This window comes from Zootoca vivipara, chromosome 4 (genome assembly GCF_963506605.1).
Source record: "Zootoca vivipara chromosome 4, rZooViv1.1, whole genome shotgun sequence".
NCBI lineage: Eukaryota > Metazoa > Chordata > Lepidosauria > Squamata > Lacertidae > Zootoca > Zootoca vivipara.
In genome coordinates this window covers 94395910-94418515 of record NC_083279.1, presented here as the reverse complement: position 1 = coordinate 94418515, position 22606 = coordinate 94395910, and the positions used below count along the sequence as shown (strand labels likewise).

The 22606-nt window shown below is 49.0% G+C and overlaps 1 protein-coding gene across 2 annotated transcripts in view; it reads left to right on the top strand.

Moving 5' to 3' along the window:
- CAPN5 (calpain 5) overlaps positions 1-22606 on the top strand; it is a 75782-nt gene that overhangs the window by 26967 nt on the left and 26209 nt on the right. For both annotated transcript variants that reach the window (XM_035115499.2, XM_060273922.1), the window contains exon 3: positions 11171-11302. In XM_035115499.2, the coding sequence (XP_034971390.2) occupies positions 11171-11302 (132 nt within the window). The remainder of the gene's footprint in view (positions 1-11170; positions 11303-22606) is intronic.

Here is a 22606-nt window from a genome sequence, read left to right as displayed (position 1 = left end):
CCCTGGCTCCCAAACACCTGTTGGTTGCAGCAGCCCTCCACAGAGGGAACACTCCACAAGGGAGGGTGTTCGGAAAAAGGGCGAAGGGCTGCCAGCTCTCCAGGCAAGGGGTGGCATAACTGGGCTCCTGAGCCCCACAGGGGTGCCGCAGAAAGAATATAGTTGGTCAAGGGAGCCATGGGCTCAAAAAGCTTGAAAACCTCTGGTCTACCCAATAGGCCTGGTGTCTGAAGCCAGCTCCCCTTACAGCAGGCACCCCCAAACTGCGGCCCTCCAGATGTTTTGGCCTACAGCTCCCATGATCCCTAGCTAACAGGACCAGTGGTCAGGGATGATGGGAATTGTAGTCCAAACATCTGGAGGGCCAAAGTTTGGGGATGCCTGCCTTACAGCACATCCTTGGCGATTCTGCCATCTTCCATTCTTGAGCTGTCAGGATTAGTCCCTCTAACTCAGCGTTGTCTATTCTGTTTGGCAGTGGATCTCCTGATCCTTTTTAACTGGTGCTGCAGGATTCGAATCTGGGACTTTCTCCATGCAAAGCTGGAGCTGTGCTAGCACTGAGCGGTGGTCAGGACATCACTTGGAGGGGTGTTTTCTTGCAAAAAGGTTTTGCAGAAGGATGAGCCACTTAAATTCCGTAGCAATGCCTTTAATGTTTAGTATGTCTGCTGATCAATGGGGTCTTTTAAAAAAAAGAAAGTGCATTTGATTTTTTTCTTTGCGTCTTAGGCCAGAGCTCGTTTTGAGCTTTCTCCCTTCTGAAATAAGGTTAGCTGAGCTGAAGGCAGATGATTGAATTACTGGCTCCTCTCCACCAAGCCCAAGAACAGTCTGGCAGGACTGCATGATAGTCCCAGATTCTCCTGATGCTCAGCTGCAGCACACCTGAAATTTGATGAGGTGTCAGGTTTTGGGCACACACCATTGTGGTTCTGAAGGAAGATGATCGGTGAATTCATAGGATTGTAGAGTTGGAAGGGACCCCAAGGGTCATCTAGTCCAACCCCCTGCAATGCAGGAAACTCAGCTAAAGCATCCATTGCAGAAGGCCTCTGCTTAAATACCTCCAAGGGAGGAAGGTCCACAACCTCTTGTGGGCGTCTGTTCCACGGTCAAACAACTCTTGCTGTCGGAAAGTTCTTCCTGATGTTTAGGGAGAATCTCATTTCTTGTAACTTGAAGCCATGGGTTCGAGTCCTGCCCTCCAGGGCAGGAGAAAATGAGCTGGCAAGGGTGAGGAAGACCTCCTTTTGCCCTTTGGATGGACTAGACTGGTCTAGGCGACAAATCCTTTGACCTTGCATAAAGCGGCTCAGTGTTGCCAATACTGGTGTTGAAATAACGAAGGGAGAACGTTGCGAAAACAAACTAAACCCGAAGATGGCCAGAAACTGATACGGATGACCTGGTGGGCACGGAGCTCCCACAAGGGCCAGTTGATTCTGCCCACTCCTTCAGCTGCAGGTCTAACAGGATTTTCAACATACCTGAGAACGTGGAGCCAACACAGTTCTTGGAACCTCAGCTGATACAAATCGAAGAACCAAAGTCTTCTTTTGCCCTGCAGGGAAAAGCCAAACGCATTTGTCATCTTGCAAATTTTCCACCACTAGGGGAAGGAGGGGCAGTTTCTAGGAACTGCTAAAAGCAGTTCACGTCTTTTTCGTTGGGAGACCTCACATTGTCCCAGGAAGATTAACTTTAAAAAGGTTAACAGTTTGGGCCACCCTTCTACCTTATCAAGGCAAGTGTAGTTCCATAGGTAGGGGAGAGACCGTATTAACTCATATGAACCGGCCCAGCCTTTGAGATCTCTAGGGGAGGCCCTTCTCGTTGCCCCACCACCCTCAAAGGCATGCTAGTTAGGGACGCAAGGCAGGGCCTTCTCGGTGGTGGCTCCTCCCAGGTAACTTTGGAACTTCCTCCCTGGAGAAGCCAGACAGTTCCCCTCCTTGTTGTCCCTCTGCTAGCGGGTGAAGACCGTCTTGCGCGCCTTCCAACATTTTCACACCAAAAACTGGGACACGCGCTTTCCAGGACGTGCTTCCAGGCGAGTCATGTGACCCGCTCCATAATCTCGCCCTGGAAAAAAGGCTTTTCTTCGGGGTGGGATTGCAAGACCCAAAATGGCTGTCACGATCTCACGTGGGAAAATGGGATGCCCTGTGTTTTTTTTGATACATTTGCAAATGAACTGCTTTTAATGACGGCTGGTGATGGGTGCCGTGCTGTTTTCATTGTGACTATTTGTAAGGTGTGTGTGTGTATATGTGTGTGTTTTAATTAAAAAGGTAAAGGGACCCCTGACCATTAGGTCCAGTCGTGACCGACTCTGGGGTTGCGGCGCTCATCTCGCGTTATTGGCCGAGGGAGCCAGCGTACAGCTGCCAGGCCATGTGGCCAGCATGACAAAGCCGCTTCTGGCGAACCAGAGCAGCACATGGAAACACCGTTTACCTTCCCGCTGGAGCGGTCCCTATTTATCTACTTGCACTTTGACGTGCTTTCGAACTGCTAGGTTGGCAGGAGCTGGGACCGAGCAACAGGAGCTCACCCCGTCACAGGGATTCGAACCACTGACCTTCTGATCAGCAAGCCCAAGAGGCTCAGTGGTTTAACCCACAGTGCCACCTGGGTCCCGTGTTTTAATTACTTGCTTTTAAATTATTGTGGGTTTTTTTTTACCTGTTTTTGTTTTTATCTTTCCCTGTTAGGGAAAAAGGCAGATAATAATAATAATAATAATAATAATAATAATAATAATAATAATAATAATATGTCTGCTTAGTCCGCTCCTTTATACTCTTTATACCTATGATTGTGTCGCTGCCCACCCTAGAAATAGGGTTGTCAAATTTGCAGGTGACACAACCGTGATCGGGCTCATCTCCGATAAGGAGGGTGAAACGGACTATAGAGATGAGGTAGAGCGGCTGACAGAGTGGTGCAGAGTTAATAACTTGCTCATAAATACAAAGAAAACAAAGGAGCTTGTGGTGGACTTTAGGAGACAGAAGAACGAGGTCCAGCCACTTTTGATTGACGGCATTTGTGTGGAGAGGGCAGTGGTTCCCAACAGGTGGTCCGCGGACCCCCAGGGGTCCCTGAGCTATGCCAGAGGCTTCCGCAAGATGCTATTAGAATAAAAAATAGATTAAATATATTTTGTATGATAACAGATTTTTTGTTTTGGCCGCTTCCTGCATGAGCAGAGTCTAGCGCAAAACTAGAATTAGATAGAGGCAGTAGTTCTGCTGTGTGCCGTTAGGTGGCGCTTTACAAACACTACTGTTTTGCAAAGAGGCAGCGCGCACATTCTACTAACGCTCACCTCCCCAAGATGCTTTGCGTGCGTCGGCTTCATTTGTGCGCTACTGCGCAGGTATCCTGTCTTCTCCATTCCCCTCCCTCCTCCCTGGCGCGCGCTGCCTTTTTGCAAGACAGTAGTGTTTGTAAACAAAGCGTTGTTTTTCGCGGAAGCTACAGTTCGCGTAGTTAAAAATGGACCGTTGGTTAAAAAGTGGTTCGTTAAAATGACAAAGGCCTACAGATGAAGAGGAAGATAATGCATTTGATGTTCAAGCAAGTAAGTCAGTGACTCTCGAACTGATCTTGTCAGTGTCCATTGAACCTAAATCGTCGGCGTCCCTTGAATCAGTGTTAAGCTTACTGGAAAAATTAGAAAATATAACTCTGATTACTTGGAAATCGGTTTTACGGTCACTGGACCTGAGGAACAGCCTAAACCTCAATGTGTAATTTGCTATGAAAGCCTTTCGAATGAATGTATGAAACCAGCGAAACTCCGGCGCCATCTTGAAACAAAGCTCCCAGAGTACAAAAGTAAGTCATTAGATTTTTTCAAAAATAAATTAGGAGAAAATTAAAACTAACTGTATACTGATGGAGTACTCTGTTGTAACTGTAAAAAACGTATAAATATAAAATATAAAAAGACTCTTAATTTGGCTCTCACTTTTTAATTTAGGATTAGGAATTAATGGGGGTCCTTGTCACAATAGCGGCTCGATGAGGGGTCCTCGAGAAAATTTTGTTGGGAAGCCCTGGGAGAGGGTAACAACGTTTAGATTTCTAGGCATTGAGTTACAGGAGGATCTGTCCTGGAGTGTTAATACAAGGGGGCTTGTGAAGAAGGCGCAGCAGAGACTGTACTTTTTGAGAATTTTAAGGAAGAACCATCTTCCACAAAAGCTGCTGCTTGCCTTCTATCACTGTGCCATACAGAGCGTGCTCACGTACGGTTTATGTGTGTGGTACGGAAGCTGTACTTCTCAGGACAGAGCAGGGCTGTGTAGAATTATTAAAACAGCAGAGAGCATTATTGGCTGCTCACTCTCCACCTTAGAACAAATCTATACCACCAGGTGCCATAGAAAAGCACTAGACATCTCAAGAGATCCAACGCACCCTGGTCACCATTTCTTTCAGCTCCTGCCATCGGGACGGAGATATACAGTCGTACCTCGGGTTACGAACACCTCGGTTTGCGAACAGTTCGGGTTACGAACTGCGCAAACCCGGAAGTGTTTTCGCCGCGCATGCGCAAAATGGCGCTGCGCATCGCGTCCGGGTTACGAACTATTCGGGTTACGAACTGCGATCCGGAACGGATCGCGTTCGTAACCCGAGGTATTACTGTAGAACAATGCAGGCAAGAACGAGCCGTCTCAAGAACAGTTTCTTCTCTAGAGCGATTTTGGCCTTAAATGGAAAGCCTGGACTTTGAAGTCATCTTATTTTACTTGTTATTTGTATTATATTTACTGTTTTTAACTAGGTTTTGTAATTTTGGATTATGCGGAATGCTTTATCTGAGTGGATGTAGCAACCGAGTAATTTCGTTGTTCCCGCAAGGGGACAATGACAATAAAGATATCTATCTATCTATCAATAATAATAATAATAATAATTAATAATAATTAATAGGTGTGTGTGTAAGGGGGGGAGAGAGGAGTCATAGTGTGGTGGTGGAGAAACCTGCAGAATTTTGGGAGAGGTTTTCCTTCAGGGAAAGAGCTGCTCATTTTACATAGGCAAAGATGCAGGGACAGACCGTGTACTTGATGTTCCAAGGAGATAACTGGTTCATTCCAAGGCCATGTAGGGACTGCCCGTAAATTACAGTTTAGATTTTATCCTGTAACTGAACTGCATTATTGCACACCCACTAGAGCAGCGATTCCCAAACTCTGTGGTGCATCGAATTCAAAATGCAATACAATAAAATGCAGCTTACGAAACAGAAAAAGTCATCAAAAGTGCTGTTTTAAAGCACCAAATCAGCTACACTGGACAGAATAATCCCCTCCAAGGCCTGGGTAAAACAGCTGAGGTTTTTTATGAGATGCTTGATATATCCAGTAGGTGGAGCTTCCAGAATGTCTCTCTTTGGAGAGGATATTCCACAGGGTCGGTGCTACAGCCAAAACAGGCTCTCGATTCCAGCCCCATCTGGTCCCTCAGCTCCTTCGAAAAGAAGTTTTGCAGAGAACGGGAGATCTATCTGCAGATTTCCAGTGTCCTTCCCCACCCCCACCCCACCAAAAGCTAGAGGCAGGAAACCATGGCACCCGGGAAAAAAGTTATAGCATTAGTTCTGCAAACTTGTTCAGTTTGCATGGTTTTATTAAAGAGGCTGATCTATTTCAGCTTTTCCTGGCACGAGAGCTCAGAGAGCCTGTGTGCCAAATTCTTTTCGGGTGTTGTTTTAGAGCAGGATATACCGTACTTTCCCATGTATAAGACGCCCCCATGTATAAAATGCCCCCTACTTTGGGGGACTGAAATTTCAGAAAATGGGGGGAGATGGCAAAAAGTTGTTGAGCTTTTTCGGGGGAGGATTGCCCAGAGTTGTTGAGCTTTTTTTGGGGGGGGGGGTTACCGAGGGTTGTTCAGCTTTTGTTAAACGGGAATGCCGAAAATCGCTTACCCGCACGTGTCGCTAAATCCGCCTCTCGTCTGTCCCCTCGCCAATCGCCCGCCCAATTGCCGCAGCCTCGGCCAATCAACACCACCCATTGTCGCAGCAACCAATAAAACGCACAATAGCTGCTGACAGCCGTGGCAGCAACCAATCAAACGTCCGCCCTATGCATATATAAGACGACCCCCACTTTTTAGCATGATTTTAAAGGGGGGAAACCCAGTCTTATACACGGAAAAATACGCTACGCAGTGTGGGATGTAAACAGGTGCAGTCAACTCACAACAGTTCCTAGAGTGTCCACATGGAGGAACACCTGACAAGGTCAGTTTCCTGTTCCTCCACACATGCAAATGAGATGGAAAAAGTGGCAGATAAATTCACTGGCCAGTAGCCATTTCCCTCTCTTGGACCACACACTTCAAGCAAGCAACATCTTAGTGAGGAGACACTCTCTAGGCTTCCAGCCAAGAGAGAGAGGAAATGGAGTCTCACTTCATATAAGTGTACTTCACATGTATATACTACTTTTATCTAAGCTAGTTTACCTCTTGAGTTGTGCTGTATCTCAAGAAGCTTGTAAGTAAACTCTTTTTATACTTTTAAAAGAGCACTGTGTTGTGCCTTTTCTTTTTAGTGGGATAAAGGGGAAAATCCAGGAAATATACTTTATTGTAGAGGTTTAAGCAAACCCGTATGACCGTTCAATGTTGTGCATTGAAAGGGAATGTTACTCTGCTAAGTTTGGAGCTTGTTAACACAAGCTGGGAGAGGATATATTTAATAATATTTCCTCATCCACATTCCTGAACATTCCCACACGCAGCACTGCCCATAAGACAGGATGATGAGGAACCATCAATGAGTATTCTTTGGGTTCGTTCGGTCAACCAGCTACAAATCAACCCACATTTTGCCAGCTTGTTCACAAGAATATCACGGGGGGCTTTGTCAAAAGCCTTACTGAAAACAAGATACGCTACGTCTACAGCCACCCCGTGATCCACCAAGGTTGTAACACCATCATTACAAAATGACTTGTTTGGGGGAACCCCAGGCTGTTTTTCAAAGGGAAAAATTTAGTGGACTGAGCCTGTGATTCCTGCATTGCCGGGGGTTGGGCTAGATGACCTCTTGGCTCCCTTCCAGCTTGACGATTCTACAATTCTGTGATGTAAATCTGGGCCTTATCGACAGCTCAGACCAAACGGCTGCAGTTGCATTTGCTGGCAAGGCGAGCTCGGTGTCCTGAGTGTGAAGGTCGTTCGTGGACCTCGATGTGGGGAGGAGGGCACATTGCTGCTAATTGAGGGTGTGCCGAACATGCTTTTGCCGTTCAGCGGTGCATGCCTTGCCTGCGAGAGAGAAGCCAAGGTGAGACGTTGCACAGCCACGAAAGCAGAGCAGCGTTATCAGCAAAGCCGCACGGCTCAGCCAAGCGAAGGGTGTTAATTTGAGTGGTTTCATGCATGGATGAAAGCAAAGAAGAGGATCAGAGGCCCGGAGCGAAATGAGTTCCTGCATTTCACACCCGCCAAGGTGTGCAACCCTGTTAGCAGAGCAGAGTTAACAGCAGGTTCCGGAAGCCTACTTTAAAAATAAGACAGGTATATTCATGTTTGCAGGCAGGTGTGCAGAAACGAGGACACTGTAGAATCATAGAGTTGGAAGAGACCACAAGGGCCATCCAGTCCAACCCCCTGCCAAGCAGGAAACACCATCAAAGCATTCTTGACATATGCCTGTCAAGCCTCCGCTTAAAGACCTCCAAAGAAGGAGACTCCACCACACTCCTTGGCCGTTGTGGCCTCTTCCAACTCTATGATTCTATGAGAGTCCCACTCTATTCTGCCTTGGTCAGACCACACCTGGAATACTGTGTCTAGTTCTGGGTGCCACGATTTATTTATTTATATTTTGGGTGCCACAATTTAAGAAGGATGTTGACAAGCTGGAATGTGTGCAGAGGAGGGCAACCAAGATGATTAAAGGTCTGGAAACCAAGCCTGATGAGGAACGGTTGAAGGAAGGAGCTGAAGAAGAAGAAGAAGAGTTTGGATTTGATATCCCACTTTATCACTACCCGAAGGAGTCTCAAAGCGGCTAACATTCTCCTTTCCCTTCATCCCCTACAACAAACACTGTGAAGTGTGACTAGCCCAAGGTCACCCAGCAGCTGCATGTGGAGCAGCGGAGACGCGAACCCGGTTCACCAGATTACGAGTCTACGGCTCTTAACCACTACACCACACTGGCTCTCACTGGGTATGTTTAGCCTGGAAAAGAGGAGACTGAGAGGAGCTAGGATGGCCATCTTTCAATATCTAAAGGGATGTCACATGGGGGATGGAGCAAGCTTCTTTCCTCCTGCTCTGGAGGGTAGGACTCGAACCCGTGGCTTCGAGTTACAAGAAAGAAGATTCTGACTAAACACCAGGAAGAACTTTCTGACACTAAGAACCATTTGACAGTGGAACGGACTCTCCTTCTCTGGAGGTTTTTAAGCAGAGGTTGGATGGCCATCTGTCATGGATGCTTTCGTTGGGATTCCTGCATTGCAGGGGGTTGGACTAGATGACCCTCGGGGGGTCCCTTCCAATGCTACAATTCTATGAATCCTGCTTGCTGGTTTCCCACAGGCGATCTCTTTGGAACAGGGTGCTGAACGAGGTGGGCCATTGGGCCTGATCCAGCCAGCTCGGTTTACATCCTTAAGTAAATTCAGGCAGCCTATATGGTCCCTCCTTGCCGGTGGCGGGGGTCGGGTAGGAGTGACTATCAGCGCAAAAAAGCTGCACAACCCTGCTGCTGTCGGATCGTAATATTTCTCTTCCAAGTAGCCTGACTTGTGTGGCTCCAAGGAGGAGATCCAGCTTGGCAGCGGTGCTTGGAAGAGCCTGCATCTCGTAATGCCTGCTTAATGGAAAACAGACCCTTCTTTCTGAGCATGCCAAACTTAATATGCAATCTGTGTGTTTGTCTGTTTGTCTTGTTCTGCGACCTGAGACTTTGACACAAGCCAGCAAGAGTCTGATTGAATTGGACTTGGGGGTGGTGGTTTTTCCTGTTGTTGTTTTTATGCTAGAAGGGAATATCTTGGAGAGGGCAACTTTTGCTTCTTCATCATTCGTGGTGCGTGGTTTGGATTGCAGCGTCTGCTGTTAGGTACTGGAAAGTGACTTCTCTGTCATTCAGAGCCACAGACACTATGGCCTAGATTGGGAATTAATTCATCCCAGGGGTTTATTTGTATGGCATTGGATAGGAGGGCCACTGCCAGCCTCAGTTTGCCAACGATCCCTTGCGATGTCATCTAGCGGGCTCAGGGGACAGCCCATGATATCATGTGCCGTGTTCACCACCCTCTGTAAAGACTTTCTGTCCGTGGCTGTCAAGCCAACGTACCGCACTGTGATACAATACGAGAGGACACTTTCTATTGTGGACCGGTAGAAGGAGATCATCAATTGTTATTTAACATTGTTCTTTCGCAAGATCCTGAGAATATGGAGTCTCTGTTGGGCCTTCCTAACCACCTGAGTTATATTGTTTTTTCCAAGTGAGGTCTTCACTAAGGCAAACCCCCAGGAATTTAAAGAAAGAGACTCTCTCCACACAACACCCCCAGATATACAATGGGGCTAGTTCCCCTCTCTTCCTCCAAACGTCCAACACCATCTCCTTTGTCTTACTAATATTTAAAGGTAAAGGGACCCCTGACCATTAGGTCCAGTCGTGACCGACTCTGGGGTTGCGCGCTCATCTCGCCTTATTGGCCGAGGGAGCTGGCGTATAGCTTCCAGGTCATGTGGCCAGCATGACAAAGCCGCTTCTGGCAAACCAGAGCAGCACATGGAAACACCGTTTACCTTCCCGCTGTAGCGGTTCCTATTTATCTACTTGCATTTTGACGTGCTTTCGAACTGCTATGTTGGCAGGAGCTGGGACCAAGCAATGGAAGCTCACCCTGTCACAGGGATTCGAACCACTGACCTTCTGATCAGCATGCCCTAGGCTCAGTGGTTTAACCACAGCGCCACCTGGGTCCCTTACTAATATTTAGGTGCAAGTTATTCTCTAAGCACCATGTTTATACTTTTTGAACTTCCCCTCTGTACGCTGATTCATCTCCACCTGCAATTAGACTCATTATGGTAGTATCATCTGCAAACTTAATAATTACAGTGGGTGGATCAGATGAAATAGAGTCATATGTATACAACATGCTGCAAATGAGCCTGATCTAGGTCCCTTGATGTTGGGTCTCTGCTCACTTATGTTCTTTGTCAAAACATTCCGGAAAGCAGAGGAGGAGAGGTCAAACAGCGACTTGGGTTCCCTGCTCGGCATTTTCCTAAGCAGATGTTCCCTGCTCTGTGCCGAGATGATGCTTTTTTTTTTTATTGCGCAGGAATCTGATTTCTGGCCCAGGATGTTGCAGAGTCTTCCAAATATTTAGGGGAGAAACTGGTCCTCTGGCCCGCCCAGCTCAGTTTTGTTGACACTGGACGGCAGTGACTCTTCTTCATCTTAACAAAATAAAAAAAATTCCTTCAGTAGCACCTTAAAGACCAACTAAGTTTTTATTTTGGTATGAGCTTTCGTGTGCATGCACACTTCGTCAGATACACTGAAACAGAATCAACCAGACCCTTATGTATATTCAGAGGGTGGGGGTGGGTGGGAATGGGTGATGGGCTGATAGGAGTGGTGAACCTGTTGATGGCTGTTAACGACTGCTGATGACTGCAATTGGTCCTGCGGGGGGGGGGAGCAAGGGCTGAGGCACAAAAGAAAGCTAGATCATGCATAATGAGATAAGAATCCGATGTCTCTGTTCATCCCAGGTGGCTCCGTGGTTTTAAGCTTGGTAATGAGTCCCAATTCAGCAATTTCTCTTTCTTGTCTGTTTCTGAAATTTTTCTGTAGTAAGACAGCTGCTTTGAGATCTTGTATAGAATGTCCTGGGAGATTGAAGTGTTCTCCTACTGGTTTCTCTGTCTTGTGGTTCCTAATGTCAGATTTATGTCCATTTATCCTTTGGCGTAGGGTTTGGCCTGTTTGTCCAATATAGAGAGCTGAAGGGCACTGTTGGCATTTGATGGTATACACAATGTTAGACGATGAGCAATTAAACAGTCCTGAGATGGTATGTTGGATGTTGTTGGGGCCAGTAATGGTGTCTTCTTCATCTTGTGTTTTTTCCCTCCTCTCTCTGTGCAGGACATTTGCGACGACCCCCACCTCTTTGTGGATGGAATCAGCTCTCACGACTTGCACCAGGGCCAGGTGGGGAACTGCTGGTTTGTGGCGGCTTGCTCCTCCCTGGCATCGAGAGAAGCCCTGTGGCAAAAGGTAAAGGCGGACCTTGGAAAAGTGGTTGTTGCTTGTGTTTACTTTAGGAGCATTGTCAATGTGCACTTCACTTCTTGCAAAGCCGACCTGTGTGGCTGGCAAAACCTGGCTTCTTGCAAATCCCCACCACTTCTTGTTTTGAAAACACAAGTCTCTGGTCCTCATGATTGGGAAGGAAAGTTTGGAAATGTTTTGAAGGTTCTCCGAAGCCAGAACAATGCCAAGGGAGAAAAGACAGGATCTGAAAGACTTCTCTTCACCACTTCTTGTTTTAAAAACACAAGTCTCTAGTCCTCATGATTGGGAAGGAAAGTTTGGAAATGTTTTGATGGTTCTCCAAACCCGGAACAATGCCAGGGGAGGAAAGACAGTGTCTGAAGGACTTCTGCCTTCTTTTTAGCTTCCCTGCAATCCTATCCTATTTACTTTTGATGGTTTTATGATTGGGCCCAGACGCCTTCAGATGAGATGCAACAGAATTTGGGAATTTGAACATAAGAAGAATGCTGTTCGATCAGACCAAAGGACCATGCTGTCCAGCATCCTGAGACCCAATGAAATTATTGAAAAACCAGACCCTCAGCGCCGTCTTAAGCGCTCCCGGCGCCGTGGTGTGCCGGATCCTCCGGCGCCCTCCCGCCCCATTCCGGCGCCCTCCCACCCCGTTTCCCAGCGCGGTGGGTGCCGCGCGCCGCGCGGGTGCAACAGGCACGGCTGCGCGGCGGGTGGGCGGGCAGGCGCTGCTGCGCGACGGGCGGGCAGGCGCAGCTGCGCGGCGGACCGGTCAGCCAGCGGGTGGGCGCAGCTCGTGGCGCCCTCCTGGCGGGCCGGCGCCATGGTTCCCTGCGCCACCCAGCCTGCATGTAGAGCCGGGCCTGCAGACCCTCCAAGTGCCCCAATTTTCCAGGGACAGTCCCAGAATTACAAAAGCAACCCCAGTTTCTGGTTTGATCCCAGAATGTCCCGCTTTTCCTTCACTGGAGAAATCTTGGCAGGGATGGAATAGGATGTCCCTATTTTCACCAGAGCGGATGAAATACAGATAAAACCAACAGATTTTAAGGACAGTTCGGGGATTGTTTTTTTTAATGCAACCTTCGCCAAAGTGGTGCCATCCAGATATTTTGGACCATAACTTCCATCAGCAGCGAGCTGGCTGGATCCGATGGAAGTTGTTGTCCAAAACACCCGGAAAAGCCTAGGCTGGCAAAGACCGTTCCAATGGAGGAGACCACATTGATGCAAAAGCTTAAGCCATTCCTTCCTGACTGCTATGGGTCTCAGAATCCCCCGTGGTTTCGATGAAAGAGTTATGGCTGCCCTGCCCTTCCTGCAATGCCGGGCTTTCTGCTTTGCCCTTCCTCTGCTGTATCCGCCCTGAATCCCATCAACTAGATTATGCCGTTTGCCTGTTGGCTGTTTGTTGGCCGGCTGCCCACGGCTGCCCCTGCATGAGCCATGTGCCGAACGGGTGGGGGCTACGCAGATACACATCAGCACACAAACACGCGCACTGCAATCTCTTCCTCATTATGCACTGCTCAGACGCCGCACCCTTTCACACTGCTGCAGAAAAGGTACGTTTCCAAGCATAATTCAAAGTGCTGGTGCTGACCTTTAAAGCCCTAAATGGCCTTGGTCCAGGATACCTGAAGGAGAGTCTCCGCCCTCATCGTTCTGCCCGGACACTGAGGTCCAGCACCGAGGGCCTTCTGGTGGTTCCCTCATTGCGAGAAGCCAAGTTGCAGGGAACCAGGCAGAGGGCCTTCTCGGTGGTTGCAGGTTCAATCCCCATATAGGACAGCTTGATACATCTGGACTAGATGATCGTCAGGGTCCCTTGCAACTCTACAATTCTATGATTCTCTGGGTGTGTTTGTGTGTCTGCCTGCAGACTGTCTCGCCAGAGTGGAACATGCCCTGGTTGTCTCCCACTTGCACTACTGCAATGCGCTCTACGTGGGGCTACCTTTAACGGGGACTCGGAAAGCACAACTAATCCAAAATGCGGCAGCTAGACTGGTGACTAGGAGCGGCCGCCAGGACCATATAACAGGACCATATAAAGGATCTTCACTGGCTCTGAGTACATTTCTGAGCACACTTCAAAGTGTTGGTGCTGACCTTTAAAGTCCGAAACAACCTCAGTCCCATATACCCAAAGGAGCATCTCCACCCCCATCGCCCAGCCCCACATTGAGGTCCAGCTCCGAGGGCCTTCTGGTGGTTCCCTCATTGCGAGAAGTGAGGTTACAAGGAACCAGGCAGAGGGCCTTCTCGGTGGTGGTGCCCGCCCTGTGGAACGCCCTCCCATCAGATGTCATGGTAATGAATAACTATATAACCTTTAGAGGGCACCTGAAGGCAGGCCCTGTTCAGGGAAGTTTTTAATTCTGTTGGGAGCTGCCCAGAGTGGCTGGGGAAACCCAGCCAGATGGGCGAGGTATAAACAATGAATTCTTCTCCTTCTTATTGGCTAAGGAATATTCAGGGATAACCCCCAAATCCCACAGGACTGTGTATGAATTGTTTGCTTGCTGGGGTGTATGTGAGAGAGGGGGAAGAGGAAGGGACGTACCCCCTCCTGAAAGCGTTACTGCTTGCTGGGAATCATAGAATTCTAGGGTTGGAAGGCACCCCCTAGGCAGGAATATTGTGCCCAACCTGGGGCTCGAACCCACAGCCCTGAGATTGAGATTTCCTACCAGTTCTCGCCAGAGGGGAGAGCACTGTTGTGCTCAGGTCCTGATTGTGCGATTCCCACAGGGGCATCTCATTGGCAACTGTGAGAGCAGGAGGCTGGAAGGATTATTCTCCGTTTCACTGTTTAATTTTAGAGCCTCATCCTTTGAACTTTGCAAGGGCTTTCAGAGGAAACAGACGGATTCACACAGGGACAAAAGCTTGCCAAGGACTAGAAGTTGCAACGACTGTATTCCAACCTCCGGCACCAGAAATTGAAGTGCCCAAGGCGCCCGAACAAAAATATAATTTAAAAGCCGGTTCCTGTTTGTAATCTTCACCCCCATTGGAAAAGATGCTTGTGGCAGCTGCTGCCCTCTAGTGGACAAACGCTGGATTTCTGCTTGTCCACACTTAGCAAATTGTGATTCTGATGTGTTCGTCAGATCATAGAATTGTAGGGTTGGCAGGGACAACAAGGGTCATCTCGTCCAACCCCCTGCCATGTAGGAATCTTATCCCCAATGTGGGTCTTCAACAATCTCTAATACAGAGATTAAGAGTCTTGGGACGTGCAAATGAGTAGCAGACTTTGAAAACCTGCTATTGCCAAATCAAGTTCATCAGTTTTGCATAGTAAACCTAAATAACTTTAACTGGCTTTTGAATAAATGCCCAATGCATTGTTACTGTCTTGAATTATTTTGTGTCCAGCGCCGAGGGCCTTCTGGCGGTTCCATCGCTACGAGAAGCCAAGTTACAGGGAACCAGGCAGAGGGCCTTCTCAGTAGTGGCACCCACCCTGTGGAACGCCCTCCCACCAGAGGTCAAAGAGAAACCCCAATTACCAGACCTTTAGAAGGCATCTTAAGGCAGCCCTGTTTAGGGAAGCTTTTAATGTTTGATGGATTTCTGTATTTTAATGTTTTGTTGGAAGCCGCCCAGAGTGGCTGGGGGAACCCAGCCAGATGGGCGGGGTATAAATAATAATAATAATAATAATAATAATAATAATAATAATATAGGATTATTATTATTTGCTTTCTGCGCCGGCTGCCAGTCACTGCCTGCCTTCTCCCCCTGTTTGACTTCCTTCCATTGACTTCAGCTGCGCAAATTGCCTCCCAATCTGCTCCGGGCTCTTGGCCCTAGGAGACTCCATTCAAAGAGGCGAAGAGGACCCATGAGGACCTCATTATTTCAGACATTGCCGTTCCTTCCCCCGGCAACCCGATTTTTGTTTTGTTTTGTTTGTTTGCTCGATGCTAACTTTCCAATCCCTTAGCTCTCCCGGTGGGAGCAGAGACGATCGCATGCCTCTTGGGAGTCTTTTTGTATTCCTTGCTGGACGGGGTTGAGGCTGGAAACTTTTTGCTCTGACGTAGCCTTTTCAGACAGACAGCCTGCTTCATGCCCAACTTTAGAGGGCGGTTGGTGCAGGGATTCAGTAGAGGTAATGCAGCAGTGTGCAACTTTGAGACTTTCAGGAGGGGCAAAGTCATCTGCTGGAGCATCAGAGTAATGGAAAGAGCCTCCTTGCTCTTGCAAGCGAGGTAAAAGGTAAAGGTAAAGGGACCCCTGACCATTAGGTCCAGCCGTGACCGACTCTGGGGTTGCGCGCTCATCTCGCATTATTGGCCGAGGGAGCCGGCGTATAGCTTCCAGGTCATGTGGCCAGCATGCCAAAGCCGCTTCTGGCAAACCAGAGCAGCACATGGAAATGCCGTTTACCTTCCCGCTGTAGCGGTTCCTATTTATCTACTTGCATTTTGACGTGCTTTCGAACTGCTAGGTTGGCAGGAGCTGGGACCAAGCAATGGGAGCTCACCCCGTCACAGGGATTCGAACCGCCGACCTTCTGATCAGCAAGCCCTAGGCTCAGTGTTTTAACCACAGCGCCACCTGGGTCCCTATTGGTCCTGCAAGCGAAGGAGGGGAGAAAAGAGGCTTTCAAGTTTGTGCATGCGAGGTCAGCCATGGGGAAGCCAGAGAATGAGGACAGCAATCGAGCAGAGGCTAGCTACTTCTTTCCTTTTCTTTAATGGGGATCATACTTTGCACCGGTCCTTTAAGCGGCGACACTTCTTTGCGAGATTGGTTCTTAATTGTTAATCATAGAATTGTAAAGTTGGAAGGGACCCTGGGGATCATCTAGTCCAACCCCCTGCGATGCAGGAATATGCAGCTTGCCCCCATACAGGGATCAAACCTGCAACCTTGGCATTATTAATGTTTTATTGTGTTTTTAAAAATTTGGTTGGGAGCTCTCCAGATTCGCCGGGGCAACGCAGTCAGATGGCGGGATATAAATAAAACGTAATAAAATAAAATAAATAGCGTTTCTAATTCAAAGCAGCTCTGCAGGGTTTCAGTGTGTGAGAAAGGACTATCAGGAGGAACAAAGGCATCTCTCTGGCCTAGGCACGGTCCTTAGCTCAGATGTTAGGACGCCTGCTTCGCATGCAGAAGGTCCCAGGTTTAATCTCTGGCACCTCTGATCTCGAGCCTATCCATTGGCCACGCTGGCTGTGGCTGATGCTAATTAGGAGTCCAGTAACTTCTGGAGGGCCTAAAGTCCCCTGCCCTTGCTCTAAACCAGGCACCCCCAAACTTCGGCCCTCCAGATGTTTTGGACTACAATTCCCATCATCCCTGACCACTGGTCCTGTTAGCTAGGGATCATGGGAGTTGTAGGACAAAACATCTGGAGGGCTGCAGTTTGGGGGTGCCTGCTCTAAACACTACACCAGGAGCAAGGACCCTTTTCGGTGTGGCTGACCCGATCCTGAGGTCCTGCGTGGCTGGCAGGCTGCTTTGATGGGTGAGCACAGCATCCGCCTGTCAATCACCTGACATCACCATGACACCAGGTGACCAGTATCCCCACCCTGCAAAGGAAGACCCAAGCACTGGTGTTCAGTGGGGACCAAGCCTCACGGGGATCGGCTGCCCTCCAGAGTTCTCAGTCGGCACTGTCTTCGACCCCCTGTTTTAGCTACTGTGGGATCGCTGGGCTAGAAGTCGGCGCCGATCAGCTGTTCCACCAGATTTAAATTTGGCAAATGCAAGTCCCGCTGGCCAAAGGACAATCTGGAGCACCTGTGTTGGAGAGCAACCGGGGTGAGACTGTTTGAGACATTTCTCTCCCCAAAGCTTGCATCACACACACCTCCCGCAGGGATGCAACTTTCCTTATGTCACAGCCATCATCTGGGCCTCTAGAGAAGTACATGATGATGGAGATAATCGGGAGACAGTTTCCACTTCGAGGGTTGTTTTCCCCCCCAGCCTCACAGGACTGTCCTGCAGTACAACGCTGCTAGACGTTCCCAAACTTTTGCTCTTGGTCCTGTAGCAAGCATGGCAGGTGAGCAAGCACCTTGATCTACGAGTTTGTTTTCTCCTGCTCTGGAGGGTCAGGGTATAAATAATAAATTTATTATTATTATTATTATTATTATTATTATTATTATTATTATTATTATATTTATACCCCGCCCATCTGTCTGGGTTTCCCCAGCCACTCTGGGTGGCTGCCAACAGAATATTAAAAACACAGTGAAACATCAAACATTAAAAACTTCCCTAAACAGGGCTGCCTTCAGATGCCTTCTAAAAGTCAGATAGTTGTTTATTTCCTTGACATCTAAGATTGTGAGCTTGAGGGGCAGTGATGGTTTTGTTTCTTACTGGACTGTGAGTCACTCCAAGAACCCAAGTTTGCTTGTTTCCCTCTTTCTTCCTCATTCATTTCCCCCTTTTTGTTAGATTGTATGCCTGCCAACCTAGGGACCCAGGTGGCTCTGTGGGTTAAACCACAGAGCCTAGGGCTTGCTCATCAGAAGGTCGGCGGTTCGAATCCCTGTGGCGGGGTGAGCTCCCGTTGCTCGGTCCCAGCTCCTGCCAACCTAGCAGTTCGAAAGCACATCAAAATGCAAGTAGATAAATAGGTACCGCTACAGCGGGAAGGTAAACGGCGTTTCCGTGTGCTGCTCTGGTTTGCCAGAAGCGGCTTTGTCATGCTGGCCACATGACCTGGAAGCTATACGCCGGCTCCCTCGGCCAATAATGCGAGATGAGCGCGCAACCCCAGAGTCGGTCACGACTGGACCTGATGGTCAGGGGCCTTTATGCCTGAGGGGCAGAGATGGCCTGGCTTGTTACTGAACTGGGAATGGCTCCAAGAATCTTTTTCAGCCAAAGGGCAGGATGAAAACACTTTTCTTGGCAGCGCCAGATGTATTAGGAGTGACTGGCTGAAATATTCCCAGCCCTCTCTTAGGAAGATCTAGATAAAAGCAAATGTGGAAACGCTAATAGCTTCTTGTGGTCAGAGAAAGAGGGCAAATGTATCGCAAACGTAACCCCTGAAAGTCCCATTAGTCCATTAGCTACTGAGGCATTGTAAATACAGATGAAATATGCCCCGCACACTGACAGAGAGAGGCATACGGAGAAGAAATCTGTTTAATATTGATGCTGATATCTGCCTCCAAGAGCAATATATTAATAAAGGGGGAGAAAGATGCAGTGCATTTGAGGGGGGGAGGAGAGAGAAGCACCCTCCTCCGCAAAATGCCAGAGTGGGACGACCATCAAGGTTTGCTTTTGCATGCAAAAGGCCAAAAGGCAACTGGGAAGCAGAGAAGGAATTGAAAGCAACCCCCCTTTCAATTAAAAACAGAGCTCTGCACTCTTGTAACCGTTCGCTAAATGCAAAAATAATTGCGCTGCGTGTCAAAGGACAGCCTCAACACGGTGAATTAGAGCAAATCGCTAAAAGAATAAATTTTAAAATGATTTTTTAGTGTAAGAAAACAACAAGACTTTAAAATGTATCGCTTTCTAAAAGAACCCCGATCTCAAATTAAATTGAATTTAAGGCATTTTTCTTTTTTAAGCAAAGCGCCACGAAGTCCCAAAGGGAGGACACCAAACGTCATCTCAGATTCCTAAAGGTGCTTGCAATGGGAGTTTAAAGTGAATGCGCTAATTCCCCCCCCCCCGCATGACGATCATTGTGAACCACGTCTGCATCTCAGGGGCAAATGTTGCTGCAAAGCAAGGATGGGGCAAATCTGTGCCCCCTCCAGACTTCAACCCCCCCCCCCCGGTCAGCATGGTCAATGGTCAGAGATTCTGGGACATTGCATTTATTTATTTAAATATATACCGCTTAACACTGTAGCCTCTAAGCAGTGTGCAATAAGTGTAAAATCAGTTGAAACCATAAAAGTACTTCTGCTGTCTTCAACAAGTGTCAGAAGTTCAACAGGGAGAGGGGGCCTGTCAATGCTTCCCATGCTCCCCCCCCCAAAAGAAATCCTGGGAATTGCAGAATGCTGAGACTTGTTCATAGAATCATAGAGTTGGAAGAGACCACAAGGGTCATCCAGTCCAACCCCCTGCCAAGCAGGAAACACCATCAAAGCATTCTTGACATATGCCTGTCAAGCCTCTGCTTAAAGACCTCCAAAGAAGGAGACTCCACCACACTCCTTGGTAGCAAATTCCACTGCTGAACAGCTCTTACTGTCAGGAATTTCTTCCTATTGTTTGGGTGGAATCTTCTTTCTTGTAGTTTGAATCCATTGCTCCGTGTCCGCTTCTCTGGAGCAGCAGAAAACAACATTTCACGCTCCTCTATATGACATCCTTTTATATATTTGAACATGGCTATCATATCACCCCTTAACCTTCTCTTCTCCAGGCTAAACATACCCAGCTCCCTAAGCCGTTCCTCATAAGGCATCGTTTCCAGGCCTTTGACCATTTTGGTTGCCCTCTTCTGGACACTTTTCACATGTACTGCTCTCAAGCCAGGTGTCTCCCATCCTGTATTTGTGCCTTTCATTTTTTTTTTGCCCAAGTGTAGTACCTTACATTTCTCCTTGTTAAAATTCATCTTGTTTGCTTTGGCCCAGTTGTCTAATCTGTTAAGGTCATTTTGAAGTGTGATCCTGTCCTCTGGGGTATTAGCCACCCCTCCCAATTTGGTGTCGTCTTTGGTGTTGTTAGGTAACCCCTCACAGGACTACAATTCCCGGCACCTAAAAAAAATTTGTAGTTCCCGGGATTCTCTGGTGGAAGCTACAGCCGGAATGCTTCAAAGGTATGTGGATGTGAGCTAAGAATGGCCTTGCAAGCAAAATATGCCCCCTCCCCTAATCTCAAACCTCTGCATTCAGGGAATCTGACGACCAGACCCCTGCATAAAAAAAGTTAGGGAGAGACAAAACAGCTGGAGCAGCAGAAAGCAACCTTTCTCCCTCCTCTATATGACATCCTTATATATATATGATAGCCATGTTCAAATATATAAAAGGATGTCATATAGAGGAGGGAGAAAGGTTGTTTTCTGCTGCTCCAGAGAAGTGGACACGGAGCAATGGATTCAAACTACAAGAAAGAAGATCCCACCTAAACATTAGGAAGAACTTCCTGACAGTAAGAGCTGTTCGGCAGTGGAATTTGCTGCCAAGGAGTGTGGTGGAGTCTCCTTCTTTGGAGGTCTTTAAGCAGAGGCTTGACAGGCATATGTCAAGAATGCTTTGATGGTGTTTCCTGCTTGGCAGGGGGTTGGACTAGATGGCCCTTGTGGTCTCTTCCAACTCTATGATTCTATGATTCTATGAGTCTAGCTGCATTCAGGTACCCTGACGGCGGTGCCAGATTTACGTATAAGCTACACAAGCTATAGCTTAGGGCCCCACTCTCTTGGGGGCCCCCCAAAAAAAAATTAAAGGAAAAAACCACTGGATGTACATCTCTAAAATATAAGATGAAAACCAAATAAAATAAAACCTACATGCAGCAACCGTGTTTTGTGTTGTGTGGGCTCCTATGATGTAAGTCATGGGCCCCGCCTGCTAGCCCGCTCCCTAAAATATCACTGGTTTGCTCATTTCTCTATATAGGGTGCCTACATTCTGCATGGCAACATGTGCAAATGGCTTTAGATACCTATTAGGTCCATAAATTAGCATATAGCATGTTTTCAACAAAAAAACAGTGACCATTTGTTGTTGACAAAGGACAGCTGGACATATAAAGGGCCCCGTTACCTTCAGTACCGTGTTTCCCCTTTTTTAATCCGTAGTCAGAAAGTAAGCCATAGCAGGCTTTTAAAGCATTTGTTCAATATTAAACACCCCCTGAAAATAAGCCATACCTTCACGCAGCAGCGCCGCTCGCCTTGAGGCAGTGGGACCCAGCAGCAGCGCTGTCCTTGTCCTCCCGCTGCTGTTGCTGTTGCTGCTGCTGCTGGGCCAGGCGGAGGCGAGGCCGCTGCTCGCCCCTGGGGGCTGCATGGCCCAAGGCTGAGCGGCGGCGGGAGGCCCGCGGGCGCTTCTGCACGGCTGGAGTGACGGGCGGCGGCGGGAGCGCTGCTGGCCCCTTCCGCGCCGCCGGAGCGTCGTGGGCTGCATGGCCCAAGGCAGAGCGGTGTTGCGCCACCAGGGCAACAGGCGGCGGCGGGAGCACTGCTGGCCCCTTCTGCGCCGCCGGAGCACCCGGCGAGGAGGCCTGCCTCCCCAGCGCCCGGTACCGGCGGCTGCAGAGCGGAGCGCTCTGCCGCGCCGAGCGCTCGGAGCGCCCAGCAGCGCCTTGCAGAGCGCCGAACGCTCAGAGCGCCGCAGCAGCCTGGCCTCTTCCTGCCTGCCACCCCACCGCCCGGAACCGGCAAGGAGGAGGAGAAAGGGGCGCCTGGGAAGGAGTCGGGAGGGCCCTTGCTGCATGATCCATGGGCACCCGGCTCCTTCCAAGCGCAGTGAACGCCGCGCCTCGCTTTGAGCAAGAGGCATGAAAGGGACGCGGCAGCGAGGGTGATGGCTGCGCGGGCGACGGCTTCGTCACGTTTCCCGGCGGCCGTGGGGGCTCTCGGTGCTGCCTTGCCCGGGCCCCGCATTCCCCGGAGGCCGGCCTCATGTGGTGGGTGGAAGGCGCGCGGGTGGCCTGCCTAAGGCCGGGCGGGATCCCTCAGCCCTCCTCATCCTCATGCGTTTATTTCGCGAAACACGCCCCCCCCCAAATAAAGCAGCAGGAACCTCGGAGCGGTTGGCAGGGGGTGGGGTGGGAGAAAGATTAAAAAAAACACGACAAAGGCATCACCGGGCGGAGCGCCGAGCCAGCGGCCTGGCCTCTTCCTGGCCATGCCGAGGAGGCCTGCCGCCCCATTGCCCGGAACCATAGGTACCATAAAAACATAATAAAACTAAGACATCCCCTGAAAATAAGACACCATGTGGTTTTTTGAGGGGGAAAAGTTATAAGACGGTGTCTTAAAAAGGGGGAAACACGGTAGCTTAGGGCCTCATCAAACCTAAATCTGGCCATTCCTGATGGGATGCCCCACAGGCAATGGGGCAGATCTGCCTTCAGTTCCTCCAGAGAGCACGGGTATAATGGAAGGGCAGAGTTCAGTTAAGAAACTTCCCAGTGGCGAGAGCTGATTGACAGGGGAAGAGCCCAGTGTTTGGGAGGTTGTGGCCAGGTCAGGTCTCTGCTACCCAAGGTTTTACTAGGGCTTGCTGATCAGAAGGTTGGCGGTCCGAATCACCGTGACGGGGTGAGCTCCCGTTGCTTGGTCCCAGCTCCTGCCCTCCTAGCAGTTCGAAAGCACGT